The 19,987-nt window shown below is 35.2% G+C and overlaps 1 protein-coding gene across 1 annotated transcript in view; it reads right to left on the bottom strand.

Moving 5' to 3' along the window:
• GNAT3 (G protein subunit alpha transducin 3) overlaps nt 1-13,047 on the bottom strand; it is a gene marked incomplete at both ends in the record, with an annotated part of 54,463 nt that extends 41,416 nt beyond the window's left edge. The window contains one exon of the mRNA XM_082692718.1: nt 12,930-13,047. Within this exon, the coding sequence (XP_082548844.1) occupies nt 12,930-13,047 (118 nt within the window). The remainder of the gene's footprint in view (nt 1-12,929) is intronic.
• Nucleotides 13,048-19,987: the final 6,940 nt, after the last annotated feature.

Here is a 19,987-nt window from a genome sequence, read left to right as displayed (position 1 = left end):
AATAGCATATCATGAAATCTGTGATTGTGATGCCTCCAGCTTTGTTCTTTCTTAAAATTACTTTCGCTATTCAGGGTCTTTGCGGTTTCATACAAATTTTAGATAATTTATTCTAGTTCTGTGAAAAATACTATTGGTGTTCTTCTAGAAATTCGTTTGACTCTGTAGATTGCTTTGTGCAGTATGGGCGTTTTTAATGGCATTCATTCTTTCAGTGCATTAGCATGGTACAGCTTTCTATAGGTTTGTGTTGTCTTCAAATTTTTCATCAATATTGTATAGTTTTCAGAGTATAGGTCTTTCACCTCCTTGGTAAAATTTATTCCTAGGTATTTTATTCTTTTTGGTGCATTTGTAAATGGTATTTTTTAAAAAAAGTCTCTCTTTCTGCTACTTCATTGTTAGTGTATAAAAATGAAACTGATTATGCATATTAATCTTCTATCCTGCAAATTTACTGAATTCATTTATCAGTTCTGGTAATATTTTTGGTGGAATCTTTGGGGGTTTATACACAGAGTAACATGTCATCTGCAAATAGTGAGTCTTACTTCTTCCTTACCAGTTGAATGCCTTTTATTTCTTTTTCTTGTCTGATTACTGTACCTAGAACTTCTAGTACTGTGTTGAATAAAAGTAGTGAAATGGATATCTTTATCTTGTTCATGATCTTAGAGGAAAAGTTTTTAGTTATTCACCACTGAGTATATTCCCTGTTTGTTGAAAGTTCTTATCATGGATGGATATTATTTTGTCAAAAGCTTTTTCAGATGATCATATTTTTTATCCTTTCTCTTATTAATGTGATGGATCACATTGATTTTGTGAATATTGAACCACCCTTGCATCCCTGAAATAAATTCCACTTGATTGTGGTGAATGACTCTTTTAATGGATTGTTGAATTTAACTTAATATTTTTTTTAGAACTTTTGCTTGTAAAGTTCATTAGAGCTATGGGCCTGTAGTTCTTTTTCTTTTTTCTCTTTCTTCCCCCTCCCCTTTTGTTTTTTGTGTGGTGTCTTTGGTTTTGATATTAGAGTATACTGGTCTCATAGAAGGCGTTTGAAAGTTTTCCTTCCTCTTGTATTTTTTGGACGATGTTGAGAAGAATAAATATTAACTCTAAATGTTTGGTAGAATTTACCTTGAAGGCATCTGGTCCCAGACTTTTGTTGTTTTTTAATTCTCTTTGGTCACCCATATCTTTTGATTGGAACATTTAGTCCATTTATATTTAAAGTAATTATTGTTAGATATGTACTTATTGCCATTTTGTTCATCATTTTCCTGTTGTTTCTATAGTTCTTTTTGGTTCCTTTCTTGTCTTGTCCTCATCCCTCATGATTTAATGGCTTTCTTTAAATGTTATCCCTCAATTCTTTTTTTTTTTTAATTTTCTGTGTATCTGTTACAGGCTTTTGATTTGTGATTTCCTTTAGGCTCATATATAGCATCTTACGTGTAGAGCAGTCTATATTAAGTTAATAATCATTAAGTCCAACCACATTCTAAAAACATGCAATTTTCTCTCCCCCTTTGATGTTTTATGTATATAAAGTCTTACTTAATATCTTTTATTTTCTGTATCCTTTGACTGCCTTTTTTATAGACATAATTGATTTTACTGCTTTTGTGTTTTAACCTTAACACAGGATTTGTAAGTTATTTATCCATTACCTCTCCTCTATGTTTACTTTTACCTGTGAAATCTTTTCCTTTCATAATTTTCATCGAGTTATGACCTTTCATTTCCACTCAAAAATTTCCTTTAGCATTACTTGTAAGGTTGATTTAGTGGCAATGAACTCCTCTGACTTTGTTCTTCTGGGAAGCTCTGTATCTCTCCTCCTATCCCAAATGATAACTTTACTGGGTATAGTGTTGTTGGTTGCAGGTTTTTGCCTTTCAGTACTTTGAGTATATCATACCACTCTCTTCTGGTCTCCAGTGTGTTTGCTGAAAAACAGCAAATAGCCTAATGAGGTTGCCCTTGTATGTAACAGTTTTCTTTTTTTCCTAACTGCTTTTAAAATGCTCTCTTTATCATTATTTTTTGCTATTTTAATTACTAAATGTCTTGTCGTGGACCTCCTTGGGTTAATTGTTAAGGACTTTCTGTGATTCTTGGTCCCAAATGTCTGTTTCCTCTCCCAGAGTTTGTCACTCTTGATGATGTCACTGAGTTCCCTTAACTGATTTCCATTTTTTACTCTTTGCTATTCAGCTTCCTTGCTTTCCATTACTCTTTTCCACATTGCTGATTTGTTCTTCTGCAACTTCCAATCTGCTATTGATTCCCTCTGGAGTATTTTGTTTTTGTTTTTGTTTTTTTCATTTTTGTTACTGAATGGTTCATCTCTGACTGGTTCTTTTTTATATTTTGTATCTTTGTGAAAGACCTCAATGAATTTATCCAGTCATCTGAGTATCTTCATGACAATTACTTTGAATTGTCTACCAGACATATTGTTTATCTTTGTTTCATTTAGCTTTTTTTTTTTTCTGTGATTTTTGTCTTATTCTTTCATTTTGTCTAACTCTGTGTTTGCTTCTATGCAATAGGGTGATCAACAATATTTCCTGGTCTTCAAAAATAGTGGCCTTGTGTGAAAGAGTTCCTCTGGTGCCCTGTATCACAATGTCCCGCTGGTCACCAGAACCAGATGGTCCAGAGGTTTGTGGCTCTTGTGTCGCTGCATGTACCCGACTATTGTCACTCAGTTGCACCTGTTTTCTTCCCAGCCATCTGCAATGCATTGGGTGCAGACACACCAGTGGCAGGGCTTGCTCCCTGTGTAGCCAGCAATGAAGCTTGGATGCAGGAATTGTGGATATGCTGGTGTAGGGGGTTATCTTCCCTTTTCTCCAAGACAGGAATCATTTTGGAATGGTGCCAGTTCCTGCTGGGGCTGCTTGCACTGTGTGGCAGGTAGGCTCTTTAAGGGCAGGGACTCAGTTTCCTATTGTTTTTGGACTCTCCTGGAGTTAAGCCCACTTATTTTTAAAGTAGTCAGGGTTAAACCCCATGAATTGTAAAACCTCTCAAATTTAAGCCCCACTAGTTTTGAAAGCCAGACCTTATGGAAACTTGTCCTCCCAGTGTGAGTCCCCAGTTCCCGGGGTTCCAGGATGGAATTTAATCCTCTTGCTTTGCTGCACTTGTGGTGTTCCTCCTGTTTATGGTAGTCTCACTTGGGGTGGTTGGTTCACAGCTGTGTCTCCACCTTTTCCAGTGTGGACTCCGCTCTACAATTAACTATGGAAGGTCTGTTTGGCCCGTCTGCAGGTGGTTGCCAGAGTTAGTTGCATATGTGTACATGTTATCTCAGTGTGTCCAAGGAAGGAGATAAGCTGAGCATTCTCCTACTCTACCATCTTCCTGTCCTTCCTTAAGAATCTATATTTTACACCATTCACCAGTTTTTGTTTTGTCATGTTTCCTTTCTTTCGTACATCTATGAAATAGTTATGTATATATATATATAATTCTTATGCCTTCTAAAGTGTTTATGGGTAAAGTGTCTACTGTCAGAGGTTCAGCAAAACAAAGTATATTATATATATAATGTTATATATATATATATTGAAGTTATATATATATATATATTGGAACAAACAATATATAATGTTATATATATATATATATTGGAACAAACATATATATTCAACATATATATTGAAGTTATATATATATTGTTATATATATATTGTTTGTTCCAATATATATATATATATAACATTATATATTGTTTGTTCCAATATATATATATATAACATTATATATATATATATATATATATATATATATATATAATATACTTTGTTTTGCTGAACCTCTGACAGTAGACACTTTACCCATAAACACTTTAGAAGGCATAAGAATAAGGTAATTTTTTCCTATAAAATCATGATACAAGATTTCATGCTTGAGAAAATTGATATTAATCCAAAATGTGAGCTAATATATATTCTATATTTAAGTTTGTCTGTTTGTTCCAAAAAATCTTTTTCATGCCTTTTATATTTCTTGGATCCAAAATCCAGTTAATGTTTATATATTCCCTCTGGTTATTATGCTATTTAAATTTGTTTAATTTCAGAATATTTCCATTTTCATATTGTTTTTAATTTGTTTTCATGACATTTGCATTTTTGTAAAGTGTAGGGTAACTTCTTATATAATATCCAGTATTCTGTACTTATCTGGTTAGATTCAACATAAATATTTTAGCATAAATATGATATAATACTGTGTTTTTTTGGTGCATCACATCAGTACGCTTATGGTGTCAGATACATTTCTGTGACTGATAGTATGCTAAGTTCCTATTTCTGTGATAGAATACTATAAACATCACAAATCTGTAAAACACCTTATCAGGCAAACTAAGCATGTTTCATTTGTGAGAAATATTGTGGTTATATACTATCTTTTCTAATGAAATTTAAATACTTTCAATTTTATACTTGTTTTAAAAATATAATATTTAAAAGATTATATGAGCCTTTTTGGATTTTGACAAGTATTTTAAAAAATTTCTTCTTTCTTATCTTATTACTATACATTGTAGGCTGAAAAGGGAAAGTGTTTTCCCCAAAGAGGCCTATTTTAACTGAAACATAGATGATAGATTTGTCTAAGTGTTCATTAATTGTGGAACAGGTACACACACCTTTCTGTATACTAAAGTTTTTTAAAAAAAAAGGCCTTGGTTAATTACATGGTTATTTTATACACATTTGAGAATTGGGTAAGAGAAAAGAGAGGATTGAATATATCAAATCTCTAGTGCTCACTAGCGTTGTCCCTCCTAATTTCCAGACCCAAATATTCATCTGTTTAATAGATATCTCCACTTCATTATGCTATAAACATGACCCATTTGAATGTCCTAAATCATTTCTCCTTTCATATCTCCCCCAACCTAAACTTTGTTTTGCCTTTCATATATCAATGAATAAAATGATCTCCATTTTCAATTCTACCTTTAATCATATGCAGTCAGCTACCAAGTTTTGTTGACCTTGTCTCTGGATGTCCTTCAAATCTTAACTTTGAAACTTGTACTTTCCACTTTAATTTATAATCTTAGCAAGTATTTGTGAAATAGTGACAGTTTCCTAGTTGACCCACCTACCTCAATCATTCTCATAAAATCTTTGTCTCATAGCATAGCAGGGATGGTTTCGGACCTCTCCCCCGCCCCGCCCAAAAAAAAAAAAGAGTATAATCATTTTCACTTACATTCTGAAAACCTATCAATATATCCCAGTTGAATTAAATAAGCTCTTTATGGGATGCCATAATGGCTTTTCTCTAGCTCTCTTTCCACATTCCAAACATATGTCCATGCGTTAGACACTATAAACAGCTTACAGGAATATTTTAGATTCTGATTCTGTCATTCTTCCATACGTACATCATGCATGCATTCTTGTGCTAAGTCATAGGAATAAAATGAAGAACAAAACCTGACATGTTTTCATAGACCCTAGAATGCGAATCAAAATTTGATACTAATAGGGATTTTAAAAAAAGGCTTTGTTTTCTTGTCAACTATGTTGTAATCTTAGAAACTGAATTATCTTAATTTCTTAAGATTCCCCTCTGTAAAATGAAGATAATATCTATTTCGTAGGGGTGTTTTCGTAGATAGAAAACAATAGCAAGTGGTGGAGAAATATGAGATCCATTCTATCAGAGATAGAAGTAAAACTCAACTTTGCCACAAGCTTGCCCTCTGGCAGTGGGCAGAGAATGATCACAAAAGAGATAAGGAAGATTGAAATACAGAGTTAATATAATGGGAAAGAATATAATGGGGAGCCTCATAAAATACAAAGCTTAAGGATAAGTAGGCAGCGAGATAAATCTGAACAATAATTTTGAGGTCTCCTAAGGTACAGTGAGTTCACAGTTCACAGAAATTTGCAAATATGGATCAAGACGTGGGCAAAAGGAAGGATATTAGTGTCATTCTTCCAGAAGAGATTGTTAACTTTGATCTGCAAGAGACAGGACAGATTGCAAAACCAAGATCCAAGGACAAACCTTGATAGGTGAAACCATTTAAGACTGGGGAGAAGAACCAAACTTCAATAAAGGGAGGCATGAGGGGATAAAACACTAGAGGGTATTGCAGCGTTACAGGATGACTAAAGAAGAGAGACACAGTTACTAAGGTCTGAATTTTGTGAATTGGGGGTTATCAGGGCTCTGTGAGAGAGAACATTTTAGTAGAGCGGAAGATACACAGGTGGATTGCAGTTAACTAAAGACAATGTAGAGGATAAGAAAACAGAAGCAGTGAGCAAACACTAGAAGTATTTCAATATAAAAGTGTGTTTAAAAAGGTACCTATGCAAGGTCAATTCAAGGAGATTATGGAGTCAAAGAATGTTTTTTAGGCTCATGGAGAGAAATATATCTATGTTCCAAAAGGAAGGAGCCAGTAGAGAATTCTGAAAATTCACTTAATAAACTTCTATCACTTAGAAAAAAAGAGAGAGAGAGAGAGAGAGAGAGAGAGAAAAGAGAATAATTCATAAAGCAAAATTCTTAAGATATGGAAGAGGGTGAAATTTATAACACAGTGGTTGAAATTAGCTTTAAACTGAAAGTGGAATAGTTCAGTGAGATTTGGAGATGATGACTGATCCCTATCTGGTACACTGTTGTTCATCTTGGGTGAGGCGGAGGGGAGGAGTTCTAGATGAAAATGATATTGGGAATACAGAAACAGTTGCCCCAAAGGGGTAAAATAATTATTGGCCCAGCTAAAGTTAAAAAAAAGTTAGTCAGCCAGGAAACAGAAAATGATGCCATTTTATTCTACAACACCTGGGAATGAAAGAAATTAGGAGAATGCGTGGGGGTCAGGGTTGGATCAGCACTCAGGGCTGAAAAGATGTTGAATAGCATCGCTTTGGTGGAGATTGGTTGGTTTCAGTGTATCAGAACAATGGTGGATGGGGAATTTTGAGGAATTATCTAGGGTGCAGAGTATTAATCTCAATTAAGGCAGCAGATTCAAGGGACAGGATGGTTCAGACCTGTCAGACGAATACAGCTAAAATTAGGCTGATTCCAATTGAAGGGGTCGGGAAGGTATATGAAATCGAAGAACTAACTCACATGTGTCAAAGAGTAAGAGAATATAAAATGCTGGTCAGAGATCGAAGCTTTAAGATACCTTAAAAAAGGAACAGTTCTAAGTAGCACATTTATTCTATTTGAATATAAAATAGCAAGGCAGGAATGACAGCTGTGATTTCTGCTTTAAAGCATCAGGATCTAATCAACAGAATGGTGGTTTTTCCAATCTTGATAGGTCTTAGCCTCAGTTTCACCTTGAATCAATCCTACTTCTATAGGTTCAAGGCTACACTGATGTATTTATACATCAATACTTGGAGAAAACTTAGATAAGCAGATGGATTCTGGGTTTGAGTCTAAAATCTTAACTGGAAGTATATTTGATGTGCAATCTATCATGGAGTCATTATGCTCTCAAATGTTCACTACCCTCCTATCTCTCTAACAGTTTGGAGGAGTGAATAGCTTTTTGTTGGCTGCTCATCATGCTTCTATAAATGTTTTTAAAGGTATGGTATCGCTTGCTCTCGAATCAAGAATTCAGAGTCTGAATGAAAAAAGGGGAATACAGAAAAGTTCTGTAGTATTATTAGAGAGGTTCTGTTATAAGTCAGTGTTAACAAGAGTCTTTTCCAGAGGATTTAATCTCATTAGCAAATATCGTCGTTTGGCTAAATATGGAATACCTTAATACATGGTTTGCATGTTTTATGTGAGAGACTTGAGTCTATTTATAAGATTAACTGCATATTTAAGATAAATTAACTTAAAACAAACAACCAAATATATGCAAAACATTTGTCTAAGCACTTTTTGCATGTTGGAAAAGAAACATTATAGAGAGCTATTTGGTACTGCCATCTGCCATTCTTGGTAAATAAATACAATATTATAAATATTTGGGTTTGCTTTTGGAACTTTCATACTGTTATAATGTAAACAGTTCATTGCATTTTTGATAAAATTTGAAACTCTCCAAGTAGACTTTTCTGCCTGTTTTCTCTCTCCTGAAAATCAATTTTGAACATTTGCATTAAATATATTTGTGCATCCACAAGATCGGCTATCTTTAGAAACATAAAATTATTTTATAATATTTTAAAACAAAAATACATTATTAGAGCAAGGAAAGGGTAGCTTTAATTTGAATAAATAAAACAAAAAAGTTGAAAACATATAGGAATATGTCTTACATGCTGTTCACTTATCACTAGTGATCAGAAAGAAATTGATTGGTTAATCCTGAAGTAATTATTCCAGAGGAATCTCATTGTCTGATCACATCCATTGTCAGGCATTGATTCTTGGTATAATGGAAATTCAAAATAGAATTTCTTACATTTGATGAATTCATAATCTAGCCAGTGACAGAAACACATCCAGTTTCCTGCATACTTTCCCACTCATATTTAAAGATATTTTTTAAAAATAAAAATAAAGACCTACTTTTAAAAAAGAATAAAAGTAAGAACTTTGATTTAACCTGAGTTTCTCTCTTCTATTCTCTTAGATATACATAACAGGAAAACAAAGGAAGAAAAATTGTATATGTTTATTGACATTTAATTTATTTCAGTTTTGCAAATCTATTATACTACAAAATATATCATATTTGTCTGGATTTTTGCAGTTTATAAAATACTTTGACATCCACCATTTCTCTGATTTTATGTGGCTAGCCTGAGGTAACTCAGAGATGTGAAAAAAGCATATCATAATGAAAGCATTAAATCAATTAGTTTTATCTCAAATGGCTTAAAAATACATTGTACTCTACATGTGTTGAATTATAGTCTCTACTCTTCCAGGTGGATAAACCTATTTAGTCAATTCTGCTGTGCAGATTTTGTTTCACCATTTTGTAATAAACTTTTAAACAGTGTCAAAATTATCATAATTCTCCCACTATCATACTGGAAAAATGACATACTTTCCAAAATATCCATTTGTTGAATAATTGGGACCATTTGAAAAAATTGAAAATGTTGATTACCTAAGTAAATACAAACACATTTAAAGTAGATATTCTTTTAAATTTGGATGTTCAAGTTTACATTCCTAAGAGTCAGATGATTGCAATAATATATTTTTTTTAATTTATTTTTATTTTTATTTTTTTAAAGATTTTATTTATTTATTTGACAGAGAAAGATCACGAGTAGGCAGAGAGGCAGGCAGAGAGAGAGAGAGGAGGAAGCAGGCTCCTGATGAGCAGAGAGCCTGATGCGGGACTCGATCCCAGGACCCCGAGATCATGACCCAAGCTGAAGGCAGCGGCTTAACCCACTGAGCCACCCAGGCGCCCTGCAATAATATTTTAAAACAGAGCTTAAATGGCACCATTAAGTTTCGTGGTATTAAATAAAAAAAGAAGGGTTTAGATCTAAAAGAAAATTAATGATAAACAGTACAGGATAGTGCTGGAAATCACTGGCTAAAAGCTAATTATAATATCATAACTGAAAATTATAGAGTAAATGTGACAGTGTTCCAAATATGAAAACGAAGTTAATTTTTCCTTATACTTCCCATTAAGCTTTGAATCTACAAAAGTACAAAAGAAATTAATGTAAAATATGAAGAGAAGGGACATGGAAAGTATGGAAATGATCCACTCTGATTCTGCAATTTAATGACAGGTGTTTCTTTTGGACAGTAAAAAAATTTAATCAAACATTTATAAGTTAAGTCTTCAAGAAATAACTTACTTAAGAATTCTCCAAAAGGAAAAAAAAAAAAAAAGAATTCTCCAAAAGAGAACATGTTATTCATTAGAATTTGTTTTTCTTATTAAAATGTACTCTTTCTGGGTAATCTTTACAGGCTTTTCTTTTTTTTTTTTTTAAGGCACATGGCATTATTATTCTTACAGCAATTTTCAAATGTGCTAGGAATGTCTGAGTCATCTCCAGTGTTTCCTAGAAGCCTGCTTTTTGCAAAGGAGAAAGATTTGGCATCTCTTCTGTAATTTTACTAAATGTCTAAAAGGCATAATAAAGAGGGAACCTGTCTGCAAGGTATTCCTTTATTTGTAAAATAGCAATTAGATAGCTCTTTAATTTCAGTGAAGCCTTATGTCCCATAATAATACAAAATGGTACATCTGCTTTACAGCACATGTTAAATTTGTAACTTGTGTTAATGTGTTTAAGCACCTACAGTTGATTAGATAAGAGGATCAGCATAAAGAATGAATTCTGTCAAAAATATTTTTCAATCTGAATCTTTACAGAAATTGAATTAGAATCAGAATCTGATCACTACCAAGGCCTAACTAGTCTGTCCCACGTGACCTACACACATTAGTAATCACTGTTTCAATGATAGGAGAGGTGAAATAGATTTCATTTGTGAGGGGATTTGAGAGTTGGAGGATGGGAAGGTTTAGGTTAGTTCCATTGAAAGCTTGTATGTCTTTTTTTTTTTAAGATTTTTTTTTTTTAAATTTATTTGTTTGACAGACAGAGATCACAAGTAGGCAGAGAGGCAGACAGAGAGGGAGGAGGAAGCAGGCTCCCCGCTGAGCGGAGAGCCCGATGCGGGGCTCGATCCCAGGACCCCGGGATCATAGACTTGAGCTGAAGGCAGAGGCTTTAACCCACTGAGCCACCCAGGTGCCCCAAAAGCTTGTATGTCTTAATGAGGCCATATTGCATATAAAAAGATACTGTTTAGAGAATTTGAGTTAAAGTAAAAAAAGGAGGATTGAAGCAAAGTTTTTTTTTTTTTTTAAAGATTTTATCTATTTATTTGACAGAGAGAAATCACAAGTAGGCAGAGAGGCAGGCAGAGAGAGAGAGAGGAGGAAGCAGGCTCCCTGCCGAGCAGAGAGCCCGATGCGGGACTCGATCCCAGGACCCTGAGATCATGACCTGAGCCGAAGGCAGCGGCTTAACCCACTGAGCCACCCAGGCGCCCCTGAAGCAAAGTTTTTACAAGACTTTATTGTTTTGAACTTGACAATTGAAAGATCATGCATAGAATAGTCCAGAAGGGAAAACTTAGACAAACTTTTGGAATAACTAGGAGAGGAAGACTTGAGAATTTGATTCACTTGTGTAAATAAGTTCAGTACACATATTTTCAGAATCAAATAAATCCAAGCATATTGTGTGGTATCTTTGGGACTGAATTTATGAAATTGTCTGGGGAAAGTAAAAGATAAAATAATGCAACTAATGATCCTTTTTTTAATATCTGGTACTAGAAGTTACCCTCATTTCTTGATCTAACCCAACCACTTTAATCTAAAAAGAACTGGCATATTGAGAATAGGTCTAGTCTTTTGAAACTTTATTCAAAAATAGGGATTTTAGGGGTGCCTGGTTGGCTCAGTGGGTTAGATAGAGCCTCTGCCTTTGGCTCAGGTCATGATCCCAGGGTCCTGGAATCGAGCCCCGCATCGGGCTCTCTGCTCAGCGGGGAGCCTGCTTCCCCTTCTCTCTCTCTGCCTGCCTCTCTGCCTACTTGTGATCTCTGTCTGTCAAATAAATAAATAAAATCTTAAAAAAATTATAAAAATAGGGACTTTTAAATCTGTTTTACCATTACTCTTATTCCACTGTTCTTAGTACAAGTGGGACACTGAATGCACTTGTAGGAATGTTTGGCTTTCCTTCTCATCTTTTATTTGCTTTTTCTTTGTCCACATTACTTCTATTCTTGATCCAAAAAAGCCTCAGAGAATGCTCTGGAGTGAGAGGGAAAATATTTCCAGTTGCAAGAGATGGCTTCAACATCTTTCTAAGTTACTCACCCCTAGGTGGTTCCTTGCAAGTGCTGTGGGCAGGTGTGAGCCACAGAACTTGTGCATAAAAGGAGAGAACGTTTTCTTTTCTTTGCGGAACAAGTGCTGGGAATCCCACAGTTGATCTCTGAGACACTTTTGCCACTGAGAGCAAACTAGACACAGGAAAGGAGGCACTTAAAAAATGAGGGTATTTTGTGTGAACAATACACAATTCTGAAATAAAATGAAGTCTTTTTGTGGGCTCCTGGGTGGTTCAGTTGATTAAGCCTCTGCCTTTAGCTCAGGTCAAGATCCCAGCGTCCTGGGATCCAGCCGCACATCGGGCTCTCTGCTCAGCAGGGAGCCTGCTTCCCTCTCCCACTCTGCCTGCCTCTCTGCCTACTTGTGATCTCTCTCTCTGTCAAATAAATAAGTAAAATCTTAAAAAAAAAATAAAAGGGTAAAAAGATAGAAGGAACATAATCCTGACCTGAATCAATATATAAATATCCTAAAAAAGTTTCAGTGGACTATTTTATAAGTATACAAACGGTGGCACAGGCAATATTCAAAAGCCTGAACAATGTTATTAATCTAAGGTAACTTATCATTCATTACTCGCTAAATAACTTGATAGTAATTGGTTTTGACAGCACAGTAATTAAATAACATGTTAAATTTGATATCAAACAACTCAACGGTTATTTCTGTTCAAACAAAATAATGTAACTCTATATAACTTGTAATTAAAGGATTGTTTTCACTACTAAATAACTGATGTTCAGAAAAGGATTAGTGTAGGAGAAAATAATAAATGGATATGAGTTTCCCTTTAATTGTAGTAAATTGTATTATTGACAAAGAGGAATTGAATCATCTCATAAATATTTGTCTCTCTGCTTAAGCAAAATAAAATAAAATACTAAATAAGAAAAGTAAACATTTATAGAGGGCATATAAAATCTTTCTAAGTTTCCAAGCACATATTCATAATAAATTCTCCATATGGTAATTTACCTGAAATTAAAATTTGAGAAAAGAAATACATCCTAATTGCAAAGAAAAATGGGGGTTTTGAAAGCAAGAGGGAAAAAAATATTACCTAATAACAGCAACTTGACAGTTCTTGCATCTCGTTCAGCATCTTCCTGAAGCTTTTTCTCCAGTTCTTTGGATCTTTTGGCTGACTCCTTGCTCTCTGAGCTAATTCCACTCCCCATCTCGTGGTGGTAGATACTTGTTTGTTTCTGTGCCTGAGCTTTCTCCAATGTGGAGCACAGCTCTGGCTTGGAGGGAAGATGCAGAAGCAGTGCTCTGTGGAGCTTCCTAACCGCCCATTCCCACACTCTCTGAGACCCTGCTTTGCCTAAGGAGATGCTTTCAGAGCTGTCACCTGATCACAGGGCAAAATCACACAACCCCATGGTTGCATGGCTAGAGGCAAAAGAGGAAATTCATTATGCTTTCAAATTAATGACCATTTATGGCACATCTTCAGAAACTTGCCCATCTTTCCTAAAGAACAGTGTATAATAATGTAGAACGTGGTGTAAATCTATACACTAAAGATAATCTGCAAGGAACAGTTCAATTGGAACATACCATTGTTACTGTGATTTAAAGTTATTACTAATCAACAAGCTTGTATCTTCAGATATTTGAGTCTTCAAATTCTTCATAATCATTCCAGTATCACTATCAGAATATTTATATTGAATCATCCAAATTTATAGTCCTGTATATTCAGATTATCACTCAAAATTATTGGAAATTCTTAGTATTAATTAGAAAACAGGTTTTTTTTAAAAAATGGAAACAAATGAATGCAGTTCTTATATTTATACATATTTTTGTATTGCCACAAACCTAGAATTCAACACACATTGCTTTTTATTTTTTTAAGATTTTATTTATTTATTTGACAGAGATCACAAGTAGACAGAGAGGCAGGTGGAGAGAGATAGGGAAGCAGGCTCCCTGCTGAGCAGAGAGCCCAATAGGGGCTCAATTCCACGAACCTGAGACCATGACCTGAGCCGAAGGCAGAAGCCAAACATACTGAGGTACCCAGACGCCCCCATACTGCTTTTAAATTATTGATTTTAGTCTCCTAGGATCTGTCTCTAAAATTTGAGCTTTTACTGCTTGTGAGAAAACCAGTCTATCAACATTACTTGAGGGCCCACTTGGTGTAGACACTGAACAGTGTTCAATTTAGGCAGTGCATTCACTCTTTGGGGCCATTAAGCAACAGCTGCTGAGCTGGAAGGACTTTCATTGATTTGGTACCAAAGAAATCAAAAACAGTGTTCTTTGAAATGGTCGGTAATTTGGCTCTTCCTGAAAAGTAAGAACAGTAAATATGCCTGAATATGTTCCCTGCCTTTCACCTATCCCAACAGATACCATGCACTTGAAGATCTGCAAGGTTGGGGGCCAAAATTATGTTATACGACTTTTTGTTTATCTGAGGCTTAGAAAAACACTTGTAAGGTAGTTGAGATATATTTATATATTCTATATAATAATTACATAATTGACATATATCTCTCAGTTGAGATATATATAATAATTGAAATATATAATCTTATAGAATTGATATATAATATAATCTTAAGAGATACATATATATTCATATATATTATATATATGAGATATATATAACTACATGACAATTGAAATATGTAGAATTATATATAATTGATACATAATCTCAACTGATATATATCTCAATTATGTAATTAATATATAGGCTGTATATTATATGTAGATATATAATATATAATTTTATAAACAGGGTTGGCTACCTGTGGCAGCAGGCAGATCTTTCAATGAATATTTTGGGATGTGTGAATGTGCCCTAGCCAGGAAATGATAGAATACAGTCAGCCCATCAATGTATCAGTGCTGTTCTTCTTTTGAGAACTTATGTAAAGTTTGAACAGGTGGGGTTTTGCATATTCACAAAAGAAGGAAATTTTAGGCTTCCAAATTAAATACATATTCCTGATTTGTTTACTTTTTCACACACAATATTAGGCTGCAGATATATAAGCATAGTCAAAACTCCTGGATTTCACCTCTCCACAGCCATGTTGTGATAGCACGGAGATGCGGAGAGGTGGGTACACAAGGCTTCGTGCAAATCGTGTGGTATTGTTTTTACAATGCAAAAGCCCTGCCCCAAAGGAACAAGATGTGCACTGCTTCGTTTATTTATCCCCATCCCTGAACACAGAGTTCACTCTGACAGCAATGCAAAATAACAAAAATTAAAATATATTTGTTTTTGTCTACTGTTTCATGTCAAAATCAAATATACCTAGTACCTTGACTATACAAGATTCTTGTTTCATAACAATTATAAACTAAGACACTTCATCTAATTTGCATTCAAGTAAATATGTCCCATAGCTTTTTGGTGGAAACATAACCTGGCCTTTGAAAAAGTATGCATTTTACTCAGCCTTCCTAAGTAGGTTATTAACTTTTTTTTTTCATTTTGTTTTATTTTATTTCTTTTCAGTGTTCCAAAATTCATTGTTTATGCACCTTACCCAGTGCTCCATGCAACACATACTCTCCGTAATACCCACTACCAGGCTCACCCAACATCCCACCCTCCTCCTGTCCAAAACCCTCAGTTGATTCTCAGACCAACCATGAGAGACTGTGGACTCTGAGTAGGTTATTAAACTGACCAACATTTTCAGGGCTATATACAATTTTCTGCATTGTGTAAAACTATAAACTTCTACTTTGCTGTGCAACCCAGAAGGTTTAGTCATCAATTTGGAGTTGATTATGTGATTTTTTTTTCATCAGCGATTAAAATAAGCTTGATATAAAATTCAAGAAGTTTCTATATTTAGAGGAGGCAGGCTGGGGAGAGCCAGGGAGAAGAGAATGGTTCCTTTTTCAGCTGTCTCCCCTGGGTACCTGAGCCACAGCTTTACTAATGAGCTACGGTTGTTAATACAGCTCTTAGCCTTGTGGCTGCACTTAGGATTATAGTTTTCTGGACTTAAGAAAATGATGAAAATTAAATAGTAAACTCCAATAGAGTAGGGACAGTATCTTCCTAGCTTGGATGTGGTCTAACAGTATATGGCAGCGTTAGCCATAGAAAACGTTCAAAAATTATTTCTTGCTAATAAATGAGGTCTAGAGTCCTTTTTATTTCTTCTCCTCTGCCAAGGTGACAGTTTGGCTAGGGTTCCTTTCCAAGGTTCATTGTCATAATGGGTCTATCTCAATAACCTAGAAATTTTAGGGTGTCTCCAAAAATCAATGGAAAAGCCCAGTTTCGGTCTGAAACAATGTCATTATATACAATTACAACTGCTAAGCCAACATTTACCTTTTTTAATCCCCGTCAGCCTTAAAAATAACATTAGCATACTCCCTTTATATGGTTAAACCTCCTTTCATAGTGAGAAAAAATGTTGACAATGGGGAAAGGTAACTAAATTAGATGCTTTTTATTCAGGGGACAAATATGGCCATAAATTTTGTTCTTGAAAATAAACATAAAACTATCCAAGACACTTTAAAATAGAGTTCTATGTCTTACCCAGCTGAAGGGATAGATTGCTCTGTGTATACACACACACACACACACACACACACACACACACACACTTTGAAGGCAAGAGAGATTGTAATGGAGTGTCATGCTCTTTTAGAATAATCACTGAGAATGACTTCTAAGAACCTTGTTGCTTTTTAAATGTTTCTTTGTTTCATAGCTTCAGCCTGACTGAGAATATCTTCTTTTGGCATCAGGTTGTGCAAAAAAAAAAAAAAATTGACTTGAGGGTCCTCAGCTCTAAAGGTCACTGAAATATCGCAAGCTTTGTATGGTGTGAATAATTTTTCCTCTTAGTATTTTTGGTCAGGGTCTCAGTGTAATCTTCAGAAGGGGACATTAGCCTTAAGAAAAAAAAAAAGTCTGAGTAATCACTCTTTTACAATCATAATTCCACATCTAGCTTGAGATGACATGCAATTATTCCCCACCTGCTTTTCATAATGAGATTTCAAACCATATTTTTGTAGATGTCTATTTTGCCAGTATTACCTGGGCTTCAAACTGGATTTCCTCCGAGGATGTGTTATGTGGCTGACTTTAATAAGTGGCTTCAGTGGCTCAGCTCCTTCTGAAAATTGTAAATGCAGGCTACCATCTGTATTATCCTTTATTTTGTTTCCATATTTTATTGGAGGTGTTGACTTCAGACATTGGGTCCCTGGGTGGATTGAGTCCTGGCTGCCTTAGCAATGACCTTTATTCTTATATATTCCCATGAAACTTGAGGCAAACCATCCCTCCTTTGCTAATGGTACTCAAATGTGCACTTCTGGGAGCTCTGTGCATGGTATTTCCACCAGAGAGTTCACATCTTTGGGGACTTCTTGAGAGCAGTCTTTTGATCTGGAGGGAATAGGGCAAAACTTGCTGCTTCAAGTTAGTACATTCATGTGGTGCAATAAATTTACAATACAGGCATTAAGCAGCTCTTATGTCTTAAGAGGTAATACAAATAGGTATCTTTATTCATTGGAATGGATTTCTACATTTACTTATTCTGCATATTCTTTTTAGATTAGAATATGCTTATACAGAATGATTATTTGAAATTAAGAAAATGCTTTAATGCTTAATCGACAAAAGGGAGAATCTTAATTATCTCCCAAGGGGCCACTTTCTGTCCCAAATTCTGATCTTATTTAAGAGGTTTCTTAGCGCATCTCTTCAACACAGTGTTTCTACCACTTACCCCCTTAATCTTATTCCTCAGTCACTTCAGTTCTGTAATTGCAACCACCTCTTACTTAGGTTTACAGATTTAGTCTCTGCTCTGTTGCACTCTAACCTGTCTGATTGTTTCAGGTTAAAATCCCTTAAACCCAAGTTTCATGATTATATTTTCCTTGTTGAAAAATCAAAGAACTCCTTCACCATGACTGCTTCCTGCCGCCATATTCTCAGAATCTAGTTGGCACTCTCCAACTATCCCAATACATTTCCCATTACTTCCCATAACACATTCTGTATCATAGCTGGGTTTTTGTCTTTTTCCTAACTAGATGTCCCAACTTAGCTTTCACATATGCTTTCTTTCCTCAGTAGGAATATCCTGCCTTTCCATAGCTCAGTTTTTCCATAGTACCCATTCTTTAAGAACCTAATATGTATATTCTCCCTTACCCCCACAACTGCTACCATCCGTTGGCTGATCCTTTACTTTCCAAATTCCCAAGAGGAGTCTGTTACTGGCTAGGTTGTTCTTCCTCATTAATGAGGCAGAATACTTTCCAGTGACCATGCCCTCTTCTGCTTCTCTTCTGTTTGCAAGCTCCAAACTAAGAATACATAGAAGAAAACCTTCCTTATTGAAATGATTGGTGAATAGTAAGTAGCTGAAGGAAATATGGCATTTGACACCTCTTTGCTCTGTCTTGAAAATATGTAATTCTCCTTTCTACATGATTGCAAGTATGAAATATTACTTCTAGAATGCCAGGAATTTATTAAACAATTGATATATTTAACAACTGTTATGTACCAAGTATGGCAGATTCAGCAGAAAAGAAATTAAATAACACCTCTTATCGAGCTTATATTCTAGGGTGTGAGTATGAATGGGGGCTCACATTATTATCTAATAAACATTGTCTGAAAAACATAATAAATATTAAAAGGATATAGAATTATAGATGGTGGCAAGTGTTAAAACAGAATTAAAAAAAGAAGAAGAAGAAAAGGGGTACCTGGGTGGCTCAGTCAGTTAAGCATCAGCCTTCAGCTCAGGTCATGATCTCGAGGTCCTGGGATTGAGCCCTATACCAGGCTCTGTACTCAGCAGGGGGTCTGCTTTTCCCTCTCCCTCTCTGGGCTCTCCTCCTCTTTTTTCTCTCTCAAATAAAACAAACAAACAAATAAATAAATAAAAGACAAAAACCCAGAATGAAATAAGAAGTATGAAGGTTGTGGTGAGGATGAGAGATTAGAATTTTATATAACTTGTCCAGGAAGACCTAACTGAAAAAGTAATTATTTTAGATCAAGTTTTCTAAAATCTGACTTTAATGCAAAAAATGCATTCAGACAGGACGTCTGGGTGGCTCAGTTGGTTAAGCAGCTGCCTTCAGCTCAGGTCATGATCCCAGCGTCCTGGGATCGAGTTCCACATCGGGCTCCTTGCTCCGCAGGGAGCCTGCTTCTCCCTCTACCACTCTGTCTGCCTGTGCGCTCTCTCTCTCTCTCTGACAAATAAATAAATAAAATCTTTTAAAAAAATTGAATTCAGAAAATTTACCAGAAAGTGTTTTTTGGAACAATCCACATAAATGAGTAAAGCAAGCAATATTGGCAGGAGGAGGAATTAGATTGCAATGGAGTTGCAACAGAGAACTCAGCCATTCCTATGGGGAGCTCAAAAGCTGAGATGGTCCTTTGGATTTATATTTAAATGAAGCACAAATACTGGACCAGTACACCTCCTTTAAGGACCATAACAGCCAGGACTTGGTGGGGCAGTATTTAAGGCATTCATTTGATATTCACTGTATTAAGTCTTAACCGTATAAACCAAAAAAAGTGATAATGAGGATTTTGCCAGCTACCATGTATATTTATTCCAATTATGCATTTAGGGACTTGAGAAGTGAGTACTGGCCAAGTCTATGAATCCAGTGGATCCACCGTAACCTCGATATGGTCCTGGATTCCATTTATTACCTGCTTCCCATATGTCTCCGTTCTAGCATGAGGGCCATGATGCTATTGCTGGTCTCCAAGTATCAAAGTTAACACAGACTCATAAGGTATCTTTTATAAATCTTTACCCTCTACATACATCATGGTGTTGAAGTTCTGTCATTCATGAGGATCTTTCAGTCATTGGATCGTGGCTTTGAGAAATAGCTCAGGTATAGAAATAGAACAAACGTTCATAACACTTTTTTGAGAGTGACCGTTCTTATCCTCCTAATGATTACCCTTCACTTTTCTGGTTGTTTAAATTAAGCAATACTCATATTGCCTACTCATTTATTTGGGCTTTAAGAACATTCTGTTCTGTGAACTTTTTTCGTAGATCTCTGCATATAAGGGTCTCCTGGCTGCCACTCTGACTTTGACTCTCATTCTAATAT

The sequence above is a fragment of the Mustela nivalis genome (assembly GCF_964662115.1).
Source record: "Mustela nivalis genome assembly, chromosome: 12".
Classification (NCBI taxonomy): Eukaryota; Metazoa; Chordata; class Mammalia; order Carnivora; family Mustelidae; genus Mustela; species Mustela nivalis.
This window is presented reverse-complemented; position numbering and strand designations above follow the sequence as displayed.